We start from the raw sequence: 18,283 nt of genomic DNA on the forward strand, positions 1-18,283 counted from the left end.
CCTGGACGTTAATAGATTTGCCCGCAATCTTACTTTGAAAAAACATTTCCAAGATGGACTTTTGCAAGATGCCCCTGATCCTGTCACCGCACTGTCCCCTTCTTTAATGTCTGAACATAATGTATATGAGGGGTTAACAAACATGTCTCTTTCAGTTATGTCTATGTGTGATACCTCCAATGGTTTGGATAGTGGGAGTTGCAGTGCACCACCTCCTGTTACCAATACCAGTGGGATGAAATTTGTTGAGATGGTCCACTGTAATTCCCTTCAAACCATTTCACAAAATGAGTCTGGTCATATTAACTCCTCGAGAGATTTCAGGACCTCTAATAGAGATTTCTATCCTATACAATCCCGATCTGCAGCATTAGATAAATATCAGGAATTAGTGGAAAGAGACTTATGCCTCTTATTTGATGTTACTCAATCCAGAAGTCACTCCAATATGACTCTGACAGAGAGAGCTGCACTCCGGGATTTAAGGGTTAGAAAGGACATCATAATAAGGGAGGCTGATAAGGGCGGAGCGGTAGTCATTTTGGATAGGGGTCTATACAAACAACTAATTACAACTATGTTGTATGACACCCAGGTTTATGCTCGATTGTCTGGTGATCCCCTCCTATCCTTTCAATCTGAAATGAGAAATGTTTTGGAACTAGGAGTGTCATCTGGGTGCCTCAACAATAGAGAAAAAGATTATATTCTCCTATTTTCCATGCGCTGCCGAAGGTCCACAAGAACACTTTTCCTCCCCCTCTCAGGCCCATTGTGGCTGGAATTGGCTCCTATTCTGAACGCTTTTCAGAGTGGGTGGATTCCCTCCTCCAACCCCTGGTTCCGTTGATTCCTGGATTCATACAGGATTCACGTTCTGTACTCCAGGCTTTTTCGGGATTTGAATGGAAGGAGGATCACAGCAGACATAAAATCTTTATATACCAATATTCCACACAATTTAGCCCTTACATCCCTACGTTGGTTTCTAAACCATTAGATCAATTATACTCTTGAACTCAGGGAATACATTACCTTGGTGGTGGATTTCCTCCTCAGACACAATTATTTTTTATTTGATGATTCATTTTTTTTGCAGTTATCAGGGGTGTCGATGGGGGCAAGATTCTCTCCCTCAATTGCTAATATATTTATGGCATGGTGGGAGGGTTATTTTCTCCTCATCGACACCTCTCCTTTTATGGATCGCCTGCTCTGGTATGGACGTTACATCGATGACCTGCTTATGGTGTGGTCTGGTGGTGTGGCGTCCATACCAGAGCTGGCTGCTTTTTTCAACTCTTGCTTGGATTCCATACAATTTATTTTTCATTTTGATACTACAGAGATACAATTTCTGGATTTGTGTCTGAGGGGTAATTCTTCAACCCACAGGGTTAATACATCCACCTACCGCAAAGAACTGGCTGGCAATACTACATTATCTGCACACTCATGCCACCCACCTCACACCATCCGAAACATCCCGAAGGGAGAACTGATTCCGGTCCGCCGCAATTGCTCTGATATTGACACTTATGACAGGGAAGCTTCTAACATAAAAAACAGATTGTTACGCAGGGCATATACATCTAATAATATAGAGCGGGCAAAGAAAATGGTTTCTGGTATGGATAGACATCTGTTAGTGTTTCCAAAGTCCCCTTCTAGCAATAGATGTGCTATTGCTTCCACCATAGAGAAATGGGCCACCTATTTTGTTACGCAGTATAGCCAGGAATTTTCTGCGATTTGTAAAATCATGAAAAAATATTTTCATGTCTTGGATTTTGATGGACAGTGGGCCAAAGTTATATCTGATGGCATGAGATGTGTTGCCAGAAGAGCTCCCACTTTGGGTAATCTAGTTAGTACAAAAACCGCAATGTCTCAGCTGCCAGCCTACATTTTGCGGTCCTGCACGCGGGGGATGTATCTAGTTTAAGAGTACAAGGTATAGAAAGAGGTTTTTTTGCCACCGAGAGGGGAGGATCATAGAAGGAAGCTTCTTAATAGAGAGGCCTTCTGGATCTTTCAACTTGGATCCTGCCAACCAGAGGGTTTAAACAAACGTCATGACCTCATTTTGCAATACTGAATATGTCAATATGTTCGCTCTCTGTACTTATATTTATTTGCTCTGGTATCTATGAACACATTGCTCCGTATATTATTTTAATAATAAAGCCATACCATGTACTTTTTAACTGAGGATATTGTAGGACCTCCCTCTGATACCTCCCTCCCCCAGGTGATATTCATCAGTCTGTGATCTGGCAGGTATTTATCGGAGGGTGCTCCCATTACATTTCTGTGTTTGTCATGAAGAAGGACCCATATGTTCTAGAGGTCTGAAACGTGTCACTGTACACACCTTGTCTTATGGAAATTTTAAAACCGCTGGAATAAAAGAGTAAACCTTTGCACCCGAGCTGAGCTGGACTTCTTCTTTTATTGGATCCTATATATTTCCGCATCCAGGTGCGGCGTCCGTGCCCAGAGGGTGTCTTTCAGCAGGTGAGAGCTGCCTCACGCTTGATTCATCCTCTAAAATATTATATGCGAGGTCCTGCTGGTGAGCTGACCTTCTAAAAAATAATATACGAGGGCCTGCAGCTGAGCTGACCCTGCAAAACATTATATGCGAGGGCATTCGACGAATAAATATGTTGATATGATTGAGGAGGATGAGAAAAGGAAGATTCAACCATATACCCTTGTTTGTGTTGGAAGGGGTGCATCATAAACAACACATTTACAGTGCCTTTATGTTCCGCCGCTTTCCTCTGGTGGAGTACAGAAGTCATGGTCAATCCAGGCCTTGTTCATTTTTATAAGAGTCAACCTGTCAGCGTTTTCAGTTGACAGGCGGATACTCTTATCTGTTATAATGCCACCAGCAGCACTAAATACCCACTCAGACAAAACGCTGATGGCAGGACAGGCCAGCACATCCAAGGCATAGAGCGCCAGTTCGTGCCACGTGTCCAGCTTGGACACACAGTAGTTGTAAGGCATTGAGGGATCATTGAGGATGCTGACACGGTCTGCTATGTACTCCTTCACCATCATCCAAAAATTTTCCCTCCTTGTGACACTAGGCCGGGCATCAGGGTGAGGGTGCTGGCGGGGTGTCATGAAACTGTCCCAGGCTTTGGAGAGTGTTGCCCTGCCAATGTTAGAACTGTGTTTTCCCCTTGTCTCCCCTCCTCGGTTGTATTGATATGTAGAGAAAATCTAAATCGCACATCCTCATTCCTATACTTCTGATATGACAACTGTTTACAATTTTCAGCATTTCTTTTGATAAAACAAGGCTATACAGCACTATTATCAATCATTTGCTGTGCACTATTAGGATGCATTAGTATACAGTTTGATCAAAGAGCATAGGCCCACTTACCGCGACAAGGTTGCCTCTTTTAAGTGGGGACCTACTCTAACTATGGTGCGGCGCCGTGCGGCGACCACCGCGCCTCCACACCGCTCCAGCAGGCAATGGGATCCAGCAGCCACAGAGCGGTCCCACTGTGCGGCAAATCCACCTAGGCCCCGGGTCCCATCACTCCACCAGCACAGCACAGAAGCAGCGACGGCCACCGTCCAGCGCCGTATGTGAACTGGTGCAAAGAGCTCACCTGTTCACAGCCTCTCAGTAACTCCAACTGAGATGTGGTAGGAATTTATAGACCCTTTGCAGACTTCTGCTAATTAAAAGCACCTGAGCCAAATGGGGAGGAGTACTGATTCAGAGGGGTGCCCCTCCTCGGTTGGCCAAGGAACTACGAACTCTGCCGCCAGCATGGTCAGATGGAAATTTTTGGAGCAATTTTTCAACAAGGATCTTGTGGTATTGCACTGTTTTGCTCGTCCTCTCCACCGGAGGAATGAGGGATGAAAAGTTCTCTTTGTAGCGGGGGTCGAGAAGGGTGAACTACCAGTAATCCGTGTTGTCTAAAATGCGTATAACGCGTGGGTCGTGGGAAAGGCAGCCTAACATGAAGTCAGCCATGTGTGCCAGAGTCCCAACAGGCAAGACTTCGCTGTCGTCATCAGGAGGATCACTCTCAATCTCCTCATCCTCTTCCTCCTCTTCTGCCCATCCACGCAGAACAGATGGAATTAAACTTACATGGGTAATACCCTCTGAAGTGGAGGCAACCGTCTCCTGCTCCTCCTCCTCCTCCTCTTCCTCGTCCAATTCACGCTGAGAAGACGAACTAAGGGTGGTCTGGCTATCACCCTGTGTAATGTCTTCCCCCATTTCCAGCTCTTCCACATGCAAAGCGTTGTCCTTAATTGTGAGCAGAGAGCGTTTGAGTAGACACAGAAGTGGGATGGTTACGCTGATAATAGCGTTATCGCCGCTCACCATCTGTGTTGATTCCTCAAAGTTTCTTAAAACCTCACAGAGGTCAGACATCAATGCCCACTCCTCACTTGTGAATAGCGGAAGCTGACTGGAAAGGTGACGACCATGTTGCAGCTGGTATTCCACTACTGCTCTCTGCTGCTCACAAAGCCTGGCCAACATGTGGAAAGTCGAGTTCCAGCGCGTACTCACGTCGCACAACAGCCGGTTAGCTGGCAATTTCAAGCGCTGCTGCAGCATTGACAGACTGGCTGAAGCTGTCGATGACTTGCGGAAATGTGCACACACGCGGCGCACCTTCACCAGTAGCTCAGACAAATTGGGGTAGGTATTGAGAAACCGCTAAACCAATAAGTTTAAGACGTGGGCTAGGCATGGGATGTGTCTGAGCTTGCCGAACTCCAAAGCCGCCACCAAGTTACGGCCATTATCACACACAACCATGCCTGGTTGTAGGTTGAGTGGCGATAGCCACAGCTCAGTCTGGTCTCTTATCCCCTGCCACAGCTCTGCGGTGGTGTGCTGTTTGTCCCCTAAGCATATCATCTTCAGCATGGCCTGTTGCTGCTTCCCTACTGCAGTGCTACACTGCTTCCTGCTACCGACTGATGACTGACTGGTGCTGCACGCGGATAATTCGGAGATGGAAGTGGAGGAGGAGGTGGAGGAGGAGAAGTGGGGGTTGGAGCCACTAACATAGGTGCTGGCGGAAACTCTGATCGACGTAGGGCCCGCAATCCTTGGCGTTGGTAGCACCTGTGCCATCCCAGGGTACGACTCGCTTCCAGCCTCCACAACATTCACCCAGTGTGCCCTCAGGGAAATGTAGCGTCCCTGGCCGAATGCACTTGTCCATGGTTAAGTGATGTTACGGGACACATGTTGGTGTAAGGCGGCACGGCACACCTTGAAAAATAGTGGTGGCTGGGGACTGCATAATGCCGAATGGCCACCGACATCAGGCTGCGGAAGGCCTCAGTGTCCACAAGCCTAAATGGCAAAATTTCCAGGGTCAGTAATTTGGAAAGTCGCACATTTAGTGCTATGTGGGTGGGTGGCTGGATATTTGCGCTTGCGTTCAAATGCCTGGGGTAAGGACATTTGTATGCTGCGCTGGGACATGGAAGTAGATGTGGTCGCTGATGGTGCTTGCAAAGGTCCAGGTGCAGGGCGGGAGGCATCCGGGCCTGCGTCTTGGACAGGGGATTGCCCAGCACGTAACACAGGGGAAGAGGAAGCAGTGGTGTGGCCCGCAGACACAGATTGTGGACCCAGGCGTTCAGCCCAGCTATTACGGTGCTTTGATGCCACGTGGCGGATCATGCTGGCGGTGGTGAGGTTGCTAGTGTTCACGCCCATGCTCATTTTGTAATGCACAGGTTGCAAATTACAATTCTTTTGTCAACCGCGCTTTCCTCAAAAAAGCGCCATACTGCAGAACACCTACCCCTTGGAAAGGCAGATTTCCGCAAGGGGGTGCTCCGTGGAACAGTTGCGGGCCTGTTTGGTGTGCCCTGCCTTATCCCTTTTGCCATCCTACTGCCCCTTCCAGCCTGTTTCGGTGCTGCAGATCCCTCCCCCTCTGTACTGCTGTCCTCGCTCGGCTTCCCACCTTTCAAGGTTGGGTCAGTGACTTCATTGTCCACCACCTCCTCTTTCACTTCCTCACTCTGCTCATCCTCCTGACTTGTTGACCTAACCACAACCTCAGTGTCTCATCCTCTTCCTCAACCTCTTGAGACAGTAATTGCTGTTGAGTTATTGGCAACTGTGACTCATCATCATCCACCTCATTAAACAGTAATTGCCATTCCCCACCGTCATCTTCTTGTGATTTTGGATGCTCAGGAGTTTGGGAATCAGGGCACAAGATATGTCCCTCTTCAAGCGTGCTTGGCGAGAGGGCCAAATCAAGGAATGGCGAGGAAAAAAGCTCCTCTGAATATCCGAGTGTGGGATCACTTGTTTGGCCAGACTGTCCATGGTGGGGGGAAGGAGTATCCAGACTGGACTTGGTGGAAGACAGGATGGTGCTTAAGCGACTGGAAGCATTATCTGCTGCAATCCAACCGACCACTTGGTCGCACTGGTCTGACTTCAAGAGTGGTGTCCTGCGCCGCCCTGCAAACTGGGACATTAAGCTAGGTATCGTGGATGACTGTTTTTTTTGCGCTCTGGCAGCAGGCACAGTTTCAAGGCGCCCAGGGCCACGGCCTCTGCATGAAGCATCCGCATCGCGGCCACTGCCCTGTCCCTTACTGCTTGCCTTCTTCATTTTAAATGTGATACATGCTTGAAAGTATGTCACACCTACATTAGTGTAGGATTTGGCAGTGTATGAGCAAAAATTTTAAAAAGGTATTTGGGATGTGGATACATCACACAGGAGATATCCCACAGATAATGTCAATGCTGTCACCAGCGGCTAATAAAAAATTACAGGGAATGTCACAGGTATTTGGGACGAGGAAACGTTATACAGGAGAGGTACCACTGGTAATGTCACTGTCCAAAGCGTCTACGTAAAAAGTACACTGTATGTCACAGATAAAAATTTTAGGTGCACAGGAGATGTGGTGCAGCTAATCTCACTGTTCGCCGCAGACACACGTCTATTGAAAAAGTACACTGAATGTCACAGATATTTTTTGGATGCGCACACTTTACACAGGAGATGTGGCGCAGCTAATCTCACTGTTCGCAGCAGACATCGTCTATTGAAAAAGTACACTGGATGTCACAGATATTTTAGGGATGCGCACACTTTAGCTGCGCCACATCTCCTGTGTAATCTCACTGTCCGCAGCGGACATAGTCTTCGGGAGACGTACACTGGGTGTCACTGATATTATAGGGATGCGCACACTTTACACAGAAGATGTGGCGCAGATAATTTAACTGTCCGCAGCGGCCTATTAGACGCTATTTAGTGCAGGATGCGCTAAAAATATATATTGCTGCTTTCCCACACAATAGTTCTTAAAAGGACTTTTGGGTCTCTGAAAAGTTTTTCTAATAAAAATCTTCCAATAACACTCCCTACACTAACTGTCCCTTCTTCAGCACAGCTCTCCCTGACTAAGACTGAGCCGAACACGTGTCATTGGGTGCTTTATAGCACCCGATGACGCATTCCGGCCAGCCAATCACTTTAATGCCAATAGACAACATGGCTATGGCATTACAGTGCGTGCCAGTACCTCCCTGCACGTTTATTGGCTGCGTAGAGCCAATGTACCGCCATGTGCCGAGCATGCTCGATCAACACTACATACGTGTAAACAGGAATTGTTCACCGCACGCCACTCAAATTTCGCTTGGTGCAAATGCAACAGTCTGCTTTACAAACAATGGAATATGCGATCGAATTGATGATTTTGTGAACGATAATCCTTGCTTCTAAAGGGTCATTGTTATAACGTTCACTATACCAAGAAACAACTGATTTGTTGCCCTGTGTAAAAGTACCTTTAGAATCCAGTCATCTAATGGCTCATGTAAAGCTCTTATATCTGATCTCTTGACCTCATAAACACTCATTATAGCTCAATTCTAATCAAACTGATAAGAATATGGCCTAAATCAGTGTTTATGAGGTCAGGAGATCAGAGATAAGAGCTGCACACGAGTCATTAGATGACTGTGACAGCTTGCAAACAGACTGATTCTTGTATCTCTGTATTCATAAAAGGTGTACGTAGCCTTTAAGAAACAGAAAATTTGCCAATAATGATAGAATTATTCTTATGTCCTTTGTTGTTTGATGATGTCACCATAGACTGTGTATCCTATTCCAGGGTATACCAGGAATACCTGGCTTCATTGGACCACCTGGTACCTCAGGACCTCCTGTAAGTTTTTCTCTCATCTTGAGCTTTACAACTTAGTATTTTTCATGTATTATTTGCAGTTTTAGTATGAATTTGTGCAACAACCCAAAATTCCTAGGGACTCAACATGCACCAATTTTTCACATAAATATGTTTGTGCTTGCATGCCAGTCATGATGAAGAGAAATCTGTAAAACATGTCTAAAGAGCACCAAATTTACCACACCACTAGATACCCCCTCCCCCAAATAACTTTTAGATTAATCTACTCTTTTTGTCGGGTAGAGATTTCTGTCACTTGCTAACTATCTTTCTTAATCAACAATGAGTTACACATGTGAGTTTGGTGCAACTTTCATACCACTTGGTATATTTGTTTTAACAGGAAGATATTGGTAAGTGATGCTACATGGTTCTCTCCCACTAGAGAAAAGCCAGACATATCATGCTTTGAAATGAAGAAGATGAGTCTTGTGGCACCAAATTTGCACAAATCATTTGGACCGCGCACTCCCACCCATTACCCAGGGATTCTAATCAGAGTATAATATAGCTGGATTCTACATTGTCCTGAATTTTGTAGACTTAAGCCCAGGAGGAGCAAATCTAATAGTGTAGGTCCCATCTGTTAGAAGCTACTCTTTTGCTGGTACTGTAGATGGGCCCAGCAAAATTTTTATCAAAAATGTGCATAGGAAGCATATAATTTTCAGATGGTAAGTACAGAAGTAATGCAATTCAGATTGATCCATATTTCCAGTTTTTTTCATGTGTCTTTGTGCATGGAGCAGTGTACAGGTGCCACTCCATTCACGTCTCACACCATGAAGGCAAGTATTTCAATTCTTTTCAGTAATTGCTTCATCTTCTGTCATTTATTAAGGGACCTGATGGCTTACCTGGAATCATGGGCCCTCCTGGCCCCACAGGAGAAACCGTAAGCAAAATATTTACTAATATTTATATATGCATTGTGCCATTTGCTACATTGTACAATGTTTGTTACTAGGGAGCTATGATTATTTGAAAATACAAAAATACAGAATTACAGCTACGTGATGAGATTTTTTCAGTGGCTATTCACACATACACTGCGTGCAGAATTATTACGCAAATGAGTATTTTGACCACATCATCCTCTTTATGCATGTTGTCTTCCTCCAAGCTGTATAGGCTCGAAAGCCTACTACCAATTAAGCATATTAGGTGATGTGCATCTCTGTAATGAGAAGGGGTGTGGTCTAATGACATCAACACCCTATATTAGGTGTGCATAATTATTAGGCAACTTCCTTTCCTTTGGCAAAATGGGTCAAAAGAAGGACTTGACAGGCTCAGAAAAGTCAAAAATAGTGAGATATCTTGCAGAGGGATGCAGCACTCTTAAAATTGCAAAGCTTCTGAAGCGTGATCATCGAACAATCAAGCGTTTCATTCAAAATAGTCAACAGGGTTGCAAGAAGCGTGTGGAAAAACCAAGGCGCAAAATAACTGCCCATGAACTGAGAAAAGTCAAGCGTGCAGCTGCCAAGATGCCACTTGCCACCAGTTTGGCCATATTTCAGAGCTGCAACATCACTGGAGTGCCCAAAAGCACAAGGTGTGCAATACTCAGAGACATGACCAAGGTAAGAAAGGCTGAAAGACGACCACCACTGAACAAGACACACAAGCTGAAACGTCAAGACTAGGCCAAGAAATATCTCAAGACTGATTTTTCTAAGGTTTTATGGACTGATGAAATGAGAGTGAGTCTTGATGGGCCAGATGGATGGGCCGGTGGCTGGATTGGTAAAGGGCAGAGAGCTCCAGTCCGACTCAGACGCCAGCAAGGTGGAGGTGGAGTACTGGTTTGGGCTGGTATCATCAAAGATGAGCTTGTGGGGCCTTTTCGGGTTGAGGATGGAGTCAAGCTCAACTCCCAGTCCTACTGCCAGTTTCTGGAAGACACCTTCTTCAAGCAGTGGTACAGGAAGAAGTCTGCATCCTTCAAGAAAAACATGATTTTCATGCAGGACAATGCTCCATCACACGCGTCCAAGTACTCCACAGCGTGGCTGGCAAGAAAGGGTATAAAAGAAGAAAATCTAATGACATGGCCTCCTTGTTCACCTGATCTGAACCCCATTGAGAACCTGTGGTCCATCATCAAATGTGAGATTTACAAGGAGGGAAAACAGTACACCTCTCTGAACAGTGTCTGGGAGGCTGTGGTTGCTGCTGCACGCAATGTTGATGGTGAACAGATCAAAACACTGACAGAATCCATGGATGGCAGGCTTTTGAGTGTCCTTGCAAAGAAAGGTGGCTATATTGGTCACTGATTTGTTTTTGTTTTGTTTTTGAATGTCAGAAATGTATATTTGTGAATGTTGAGATGTTATATTGGTTTCACTGGTAAAAATAAATAATTGAAATGGGTATATATTTGTTTTTTGTTAAGTTGCCTAATAATTATGCACAGTAATAGTCACCTGCACACACAGATATCCCCCTAAAATAGCTAAAACTAAAAACAAACTAAAAACTACTTCCAAAAATATTCAGCTTTGATATTAATGAGTTTTTTGGGTTCATTGAGAACATGGTTGTTGTTCAATAATAAAATTAATCCTCAAAAATACAACTTGCCTAATAATTCTGCACTCCCTGTATAAGGGAGGCCCATAGAAAATGTGCTCCGCTTGATGGTTCTGGGTTTTGGAACATAACTAGGCAATTTGCCCTGTACAACCAAGAGCAAAGAGGAGGAATACGACTAGCGTCCCTCTCTCCAAGGGTTCAATAGCAACTCTATGATTTACCTCTGTGGTACGTGCACCCTTAGATGCATATTTTAAAAATTGGGACTCTGTAGTAAAAAAGTAGAGATTAGCAAATTGATTCTAAACGAATTCTGCTGCCAAACAAATTCAACGTTTTGGTGATTCGCTTCGGATGAATCACACAAAACAGCGCCATTGTACTGTAAAAATTTGCCTGAAAAACTGTACGGAAAATGAGGTTAGAGTATCACATGACTCTAGGAGGGAGGAGGGCTTACCCTGATTGGCTCAGAGGCTGACAAATAGGTTGTGAGCCAATCAAGGAGCAGGATTTTGGCAAGCCCTTCAGTCTCTGGGACGTATAATTGAGCCTTTTTTTAATTACCGAACAGCTGCTATTTTGCTACCGTGTATAATTTAGCAGTTCATCACATTTTACCAGAGTGTTCGTAGTAGGGCACATTTAATTGCACCTCTGTAAGTTGTTGAAAAAATTGTTTCAATTTAGCTACCATTTGTAATTGGGCATCTCAGCGCATTTCAGTGCATCTACACTAACCTAAAGAATTATTAGGAACACCTGTTCTATTTCTCATTAATGCAATTATCTAGTCAACCACTCTTTACAACCGAGGTATGCAGCAAAGCATTTGTGAAGCCACAACACGCACAACCTTGAGGCGGATGGGCTACAACAGCAGAAGACCCCACCGGGTACCACTCATCTCCACTACAAATAGGAAAAAGAGGCTACAATTTGCACGAGCTCACCAAAATTGGACTGTTGAAGACTGGAAAAATGTTGCCTGGTCTGATGAGTCTCAATTTCTGTTGAGACATTCAAATGGTAGAGTCCGAATTTGGCGTAAACAGAATGAGAACATGTATCCATCCTCTGATGGCTACTTCCAGCAGGATAATGCACCATGTCACAAAGCTTGAATCATTTCAAATTGGTTTCTTGAACATGACAATAAGTTCACTGTACTAAAATGGCCCCCACAGTCACCAGATCTCAACCCAATAGAGCATCTTTGGGATGTGGTGGAACGGGAGCTTCGTGCCCTGGATGTGCATCCCTCAAATCTCCATCAACTGCAAGATGCTATCCTATCAATATGGGCCAACATTTCTAAAGAATGCTATCAGCACCTTGTTGAATCAATGCCACGTAGAATTAAGGCAGTTCTGAAGGCAAAAGGGAGTCCAACACCGTATTAGTATGGTGTTCCTAATAATTCTTTAGGTGAGTGCATATACCAGTTTCACTCAACACATTGTACTGAGTCAATATACTATGCAGTTTTATTTAATAAATTGTATTATCTTAATACACCATTGTAAATTGTCAATATCAGTGTGCAGTGTGTTTGTAGAAGTTGATGAATGCTTAGTTGTGCCTTTAAATTGCGTTTTTAAATTGCAGAAAAACACTTGCAAATTTGGTAGTACCGTTAAGTAATCAGCGTACCAAACCCAAGACTTTTTTTATTTACAGGCTTCATAATAAAATGTCTGGTAAATATCATAGTGGAAAATGAAAGATCCCTCAGTCATAGTGTGGGTGGCTGTAGTAGTACAAACAGCAGTAGCAGCCCTAGCCGTCCGGCCAGTAATAGTAGTAGTAGCAGGCCACCATTTTCTTTCGCTTCCAATAGGCGCCACATTATCATTGAGGAGAAAAAGGATGAGATTGTGGACTGGATGGCTCACTCCTCCTCTCAGTCACAGCAGGATGATATTGAGGTGAATTCTGAGTCTGACAATGTCCCTTGGAGCCAAGGGTCACAGCATTTCACCTGTTCCTCCTCCTTGCAGCCCCAGAGAAGCCTTTCAGTTGCATGATCTGTCTTCACTGCCCTGTCCTAGTGGAGCACCTTCTTTTTTGCTAAGAAGAGGCAACAAAATAAATATACTCAAGATAGTCTCCCCGTTGATGGCTTATGTTAGAACAGTCAGCATTTGGATTGCCATGAGGAGGAGGTTCAGACAGAGATAGAAGACCCCACGCATAGCTGTATCATTGCTGATGGTAGTAGTGTCACTTGTAGCCACAGTTATGGTGGTAGGGGAATGATAGCCCTCGCAACAGTGGCACTTGGAACAAATACAAAGGGGAAAGCTGGGAGGAGGGCAAAGAAACCCACAATGACATATCACAGGCTGATAAAAGTGTCCGGGTCTGTGAGAACAATAATGATGGCGGAATGATCTGCCATTGCATGGCATGAGCTGCAAAATTCCGACTCACGGGAAGTCCATCTTGCATATGCTAGAGTGTCTGTACAAGTAGAATACAGCTCTGAATGATTTCTTCATGCTCCAGATCAACTCAGCAGGGAGCATGTGTTGTTTAGAGGTCAGGCAGTGGCAGCTCATCAGAGAGGCATGTTGTGCGTTCCTGCCCTTCGAAGAGGCCACCAGATTTGTCAGTAGTAACAACTGTGGCATCAGCAATGTCACCCCCATGATATTTATCTCAGAGAACAAGCTCATGCTGATGCATCAAGGGATGGCGGAAGAAGAACAGCTTTGTACTGACAGGGGTATCATTAGCATCAAGCAATCTGCTGATTACTGGATAGAAACACTTTTAGACCCTTGCTATGAAAGCAAAATGGAGGAATTTTTTCCTGTTGCTGAAAGGGAGGCAGAATTGCTGTATTACCGTGAACTTATCACAAACAGCATATTGGTACCTCAGAATTGCTTTATTTAGTGCAAGCTAAAGTTAGGGTGCAGTGAACAAGAGAGCCCCAGCATTCATTCTTGACCCCTCTAATTCAGATATTGACTCTTCTATAGGGTCTCCTAGGTTGCAGTCTCCAGATTAGTCTTCTGTGGCAGCAGCTGGCTAAACCGCTGTATCTTGAGGTCAACCAGCAGAAGTCAGGGCAGGACAATTACTTATGAGTAAGGACTGGGGATCAGGATAATGTAGAGTCAGAAGAAGACAAGTCGCAACAGGAAGGTGCTAGACTAGACATTGCTCTAGGACAAAACTAGCTAGGGAAGAACCAAGACCCTGCACAACCAAAAATAAGGTGACATGAAATAAAGTCTGTGTCCTTAAGAAGACAAGAAGTTACCAGGCCCGGTAGGATCCAGGTGACATTGGGAGCAGGATTGAGAGGGAGGATTTTTAACATAATGAGCTCAGTGGAAGTCAAAGTAGTCCAGTGTCTAACATCTCCTGAATGTGAAAAGTGAAGCAAGGAAATGTTTTTTCTCGCCAAACATCACTTCTGGCTCCGCAGAGCAGCTTTAGAAAGTCATACCAGTCGCTCCGATTATAAAATAAATTGAAAGCTCAATCACATTCAGACGTTTATTGTACCGTTTTACAGAGAATAATTGCATCGGCCCAAAGGTCAAAATACAAAGACAAATCTAATTACAAAATTTTATTTGAAACTGCAAAAGAATTCTTCTGTATGTAAAGTTTTCTAAAATGTCATCAAAAAGGAAAGATCAGGAATGGAGATACAGACGTACAGCATCTACTATACACTTATTAGGCTGGTTGACAATGGAGTGGGGAGGAATTGAAGGATCAGCCCATTGATCTAATAGGAGAGGAGAGCCTGAATTTAGTAATCTATCTGCTCTATCTTCTGTAGTAGCGAGTCATAAGCCCAGTATTATCTTTATTAAATGGTGGCTCAGTGGTTAGCACTGGTTCCTTGCAGCACTGAGGTCCAACGGTTAAATTTGACTAAGGACAACATCTGCATGGAGCTTGTATGTTCTCCGCGTATTTGACTAGGTTTCCTCCGGGTTCTCCTGTTTCCTCTTACACTACAAAGAGAGACTGATAGGGAACTTAGATTGTGAGCCCCATTGGGAACAGTGAGCAATGATAATGTCTGTAAAGTGCTGCGGAATATGTCAGCGCTATATAAGTGAGTAAAATGAACAAATAATGCACAGTATGTACACATTCACTCCAGCAGCAGAATAGTGAGTTCAGCTCTGGAGTATAATACAGGATGTAACTAAGGATCAGTACAGGATAAGTAATGTAATGTATGTACACAGTGACTGCACCAGCAGAATAGTGAGTGCAGCTCTGGAGTATAATACAGGATGTAACTCAGGATCAGTACAGGATAAGTAATGTAATGTATGTACACAGTGACTGCACCAGCAGAATAGTGAGTGCAGCTCTGGAGTATAATGCAGGATGTAACTCAGGATCAGTACAAGATAAGTAATGTAATGCATGTACACAGTGACTGCACCAGCAGAATACTGAGTGCAGCTCTGGAGTATAATGCAGGATGTAACTCGGGATCAGTTCAGGATAAGTAATGTAATGTATGTACACACTGACTGCACCAGCAGAATAGTGAGTGCAGCTCTGGAGTATAATACAGGATGTAACTCAGGATCAGTACAGGATAAGTAATGTATGTACACAGTGACTGCACCAGCAGAATAGTGAGTGCAGCTCTGGAGTATAATACATGATGTAACTCAGGATCAGTACAGGATAAGTAATGTAATGTATGTACACAGTGACTGCACCAGCAGAATAGTGAGTGCAGCTCTGGAGTATAATACATGATGTAACTCAGGATCAGTAAAGGATAAGTAATGTAATGTATGTACACACTGACTGCACCAGCAGAATAGTGAGTGCAGCTCTGGAGTATAATGCAGGATGTAACTTAGGATTAGTACAAGATAAGTAATGTATGTACATAGTGACTCCACCAGCAGAATAGTGAGTGCAGCTCTGGAGTATAATACAGGATGTAACTCAGGATCAGTTCAGGATAAGTAATATATGTACACAGTGACTCCACTAGCAGAATAGTGAGTGCAGCTCTGGAGTATAATACAGGATGTAACTGACGATCAGTACAGGATAAGTAATTTAATGTATGTATACAATGGGGAACGTACTTTGGCAATTTTTTTAAAATTAAGAATGCACTGGAGTATAAGGTGCCATAATTATTAAGAGGATCCAGCCTCTGCAAGATCTATAGTGTGAAGTCACACTACAAACATTCTATAATTCACTTTTGCAAGTTTTATGCAATTTTTTTGCAAAGGTTGCATGATGACACTGTTGTATACAGTATGATTTGCTATTTCTCATGCAGGAACATTTGTCGATTGTCCCATCACAGATGTATGTCAATACATGTATTATGTCACGTTTAGATTAACCTGACATATTGATTCTGTATGGCCAACTGACAGCTGCAATGTTATATTGCACCATTCGATTGGTGACTATCCACCATGGAGCCCCAAATATAGTCTCCAGTCAACGAAGGAAACTATTTATAATGTTACTGAACATTTTATGTAGATTCAAACTCAGAAAATTTCTCCTAATTGGTGGTAAATTCTGTTCAATTAATTAACCGTTTGAAGCTCTATAAAAATGGACTTGTGAGGAACAAGTTAATCTAGAAATATCTTACAGTATTTATGGGGTGACTGTGTTTAACATGGGAGTACAATGGCCCCCTGCCAGGAGCTCTCACACTTAGCAGAAGACACAGCCCGACTCCCGCTGTGAACACCGTCTGGAGAAAGGTGATTTACTTAGACAAAAAAGACAAGCTCATAACTGGCTTCTCGGCACCACAGGAAACTGCTGAGCACTGATTGAATTCTGAGATTGAAGACAGGGAGACGAGGAAGACCAAAATTGCTTCTCCGAATTGAGGGCAAACAGCAAAGCGACTCTACTAATGAAACAAGTTTACATGAGCATAATATCCAGATAAAAGATTATGTAATGCTTGTAATACTCTCACTTAAAACCACCTGGAGCCATCTTCTCATGTTCCAGTCAGCAGTTTATGAGTTGCCTAGAACTCTAGGAAAAGACAACCTCTAAAGTTCAACATTAGTGTTTGTAGGGGGATGATATCCAGGTGACCCTATGGTCTATAAATGTACAAAGTTCTGTAGAGTTACATGCCGTGACAACATGCAAAACTTGTTGACAACCAAAGTTCGATGGAAGTACCTTCTACCCACTAGAAAAAATTATTTTGATGTACCACCATTAGAGCTTTAAATGTAAGCTCCCGGGCCTCAATGTAATATTGGTAACCGGCCCTCCATGCCTATCATATGCCATTATCTTTCCATCTTGCAGAGGGGTCTTTTGGCCCAGATCTGACCACTACCCTATCCTCTTCTGTAGCTATTGCCCACCCTTAGTCTGTACAGAAGATCTGCATGTCTGTTGCTATTATTGCTCATACAAGGTGGCCATGCACATTAGCACACCCAGCCACCCATCTACTATATATGGGGTATTCTATCTCTTTCTTGCCTGTAGATGTTGGAGAGAGAGGGGGATATTGAACTTTAACGTGTCCAATTCATTGGTCTCAAGGGAGATATGTGGGTACCGAGGGTTTTATTCCCCTTTTTTATCAGCCAGGCTTAGAGTGCATGTGTATGGAGAGTGTCAGGAGAAATAGCTGTGTCAGGCAAATGCGTATTCAGCCTATATCTACATTATCTTAGGGATATGGCCACCTTTATCATTAAAAAAATCAACTAGGCTCCTAGTTCATGAATCAACTGTGTAAGACATAGTCCTAGGAGAAAGTAATTGCCTTCAGGTCAGCTCCAATGGGCTTGTCTTCTGCTAAACCTCTGGGACCCATTACTGCAACAAAAACTGAGCCCTCCAGAGGACTCAATGGTATTATGGTATGTCTACCCATCCTTGGTGACAACCCTTACTGATTTTGTAATTGTAGTTGCTAGTGGTTGTCACCCTTTCTTTGTTACCCAGCTTGGAAACGTACATTTTAAAACTCAAAAAGTATAATAAAAAATGGACACCGTCAAGAGAATGACATATGCCTACAGGTCATGTTCTAATTTTCTTTGAAATGGTGTCTAAGCTATTGTTTGGCTGGACATTATCGACATTTTCTGGAACATATACCAACTAGTAAACTAAGCACAGGCTGATTTCATGGTTAATATCAGGAGAGTCATTTGTGCCTTAAAATGCCCCTGATGAACAAACTAGGACCTAAACATCTGGATTTCTGTAGATGAATGGCCCTAGCTATATAGTACTAGTTTAAACATGAATGACTTTCTATAGATTTGATAATGGTTGGTTGATCAAGTGATTGATTGATTGATTGATGATCATGAATACATATTTCCTAAAATTCTCTTTGTTGGTTTCAGGGAAAAGAAGGACCATCAGGACCAAGTGGCCCCCCTGGACTACCAGGACTACCGGTACAAGTACAATCTGTTTTTCCATTTTGATGTACCATACTACAGTATTATAAGTTAGTAGAGCGGAATCATCTGTT

At 43.6% G+C, this 18,283-nt stretch overlaps 1 protein-coding gene across 2 annotated transcripts in view; it reads left to right on the top strand.

Annotated features, from left to right (window-relative positions):
- Positions 1–18,283, top strand: part of COL22A1 (collagen type XXII alpha 1 chain) — a 316,179-nt gene that overhangs the window by 254,095 nt on the left and 43,801 nt on the right. Inside the window, exons 47-49 of one of the 2 annotated variants that reach the window (XM_040433114.1) lie at positions 8,170–8,223; positions 9,086–9,139; positions 18,153–18,212. In XM_040433114.1, the coding sequence (XP_040289048.1) occupies positions 8,170–8,223; positions 9,086–9,139; positions 18,153–18,212 (168 nt within the window). The remainder of the gene's footprint in view (positions 1–8,169; positions 8,224–9,085; positions 9,140–18,152; positions 18,213–18,283) is intronic. The other variant, XM_040433115.1, reaches the window with a different exon arrangement.

This window comes from Bufo bufo, chromosome 5, assembly GCF_905171765.1.
Source record: "Bufo bufo chromosome 5, aBufBuf1.1, whole genome shotgun sequence".
NCBI lineage: Eukaryota > Metazoa > Chordata > Amphibia > Anura > Bufonidae > Bufo > Bufo bufo.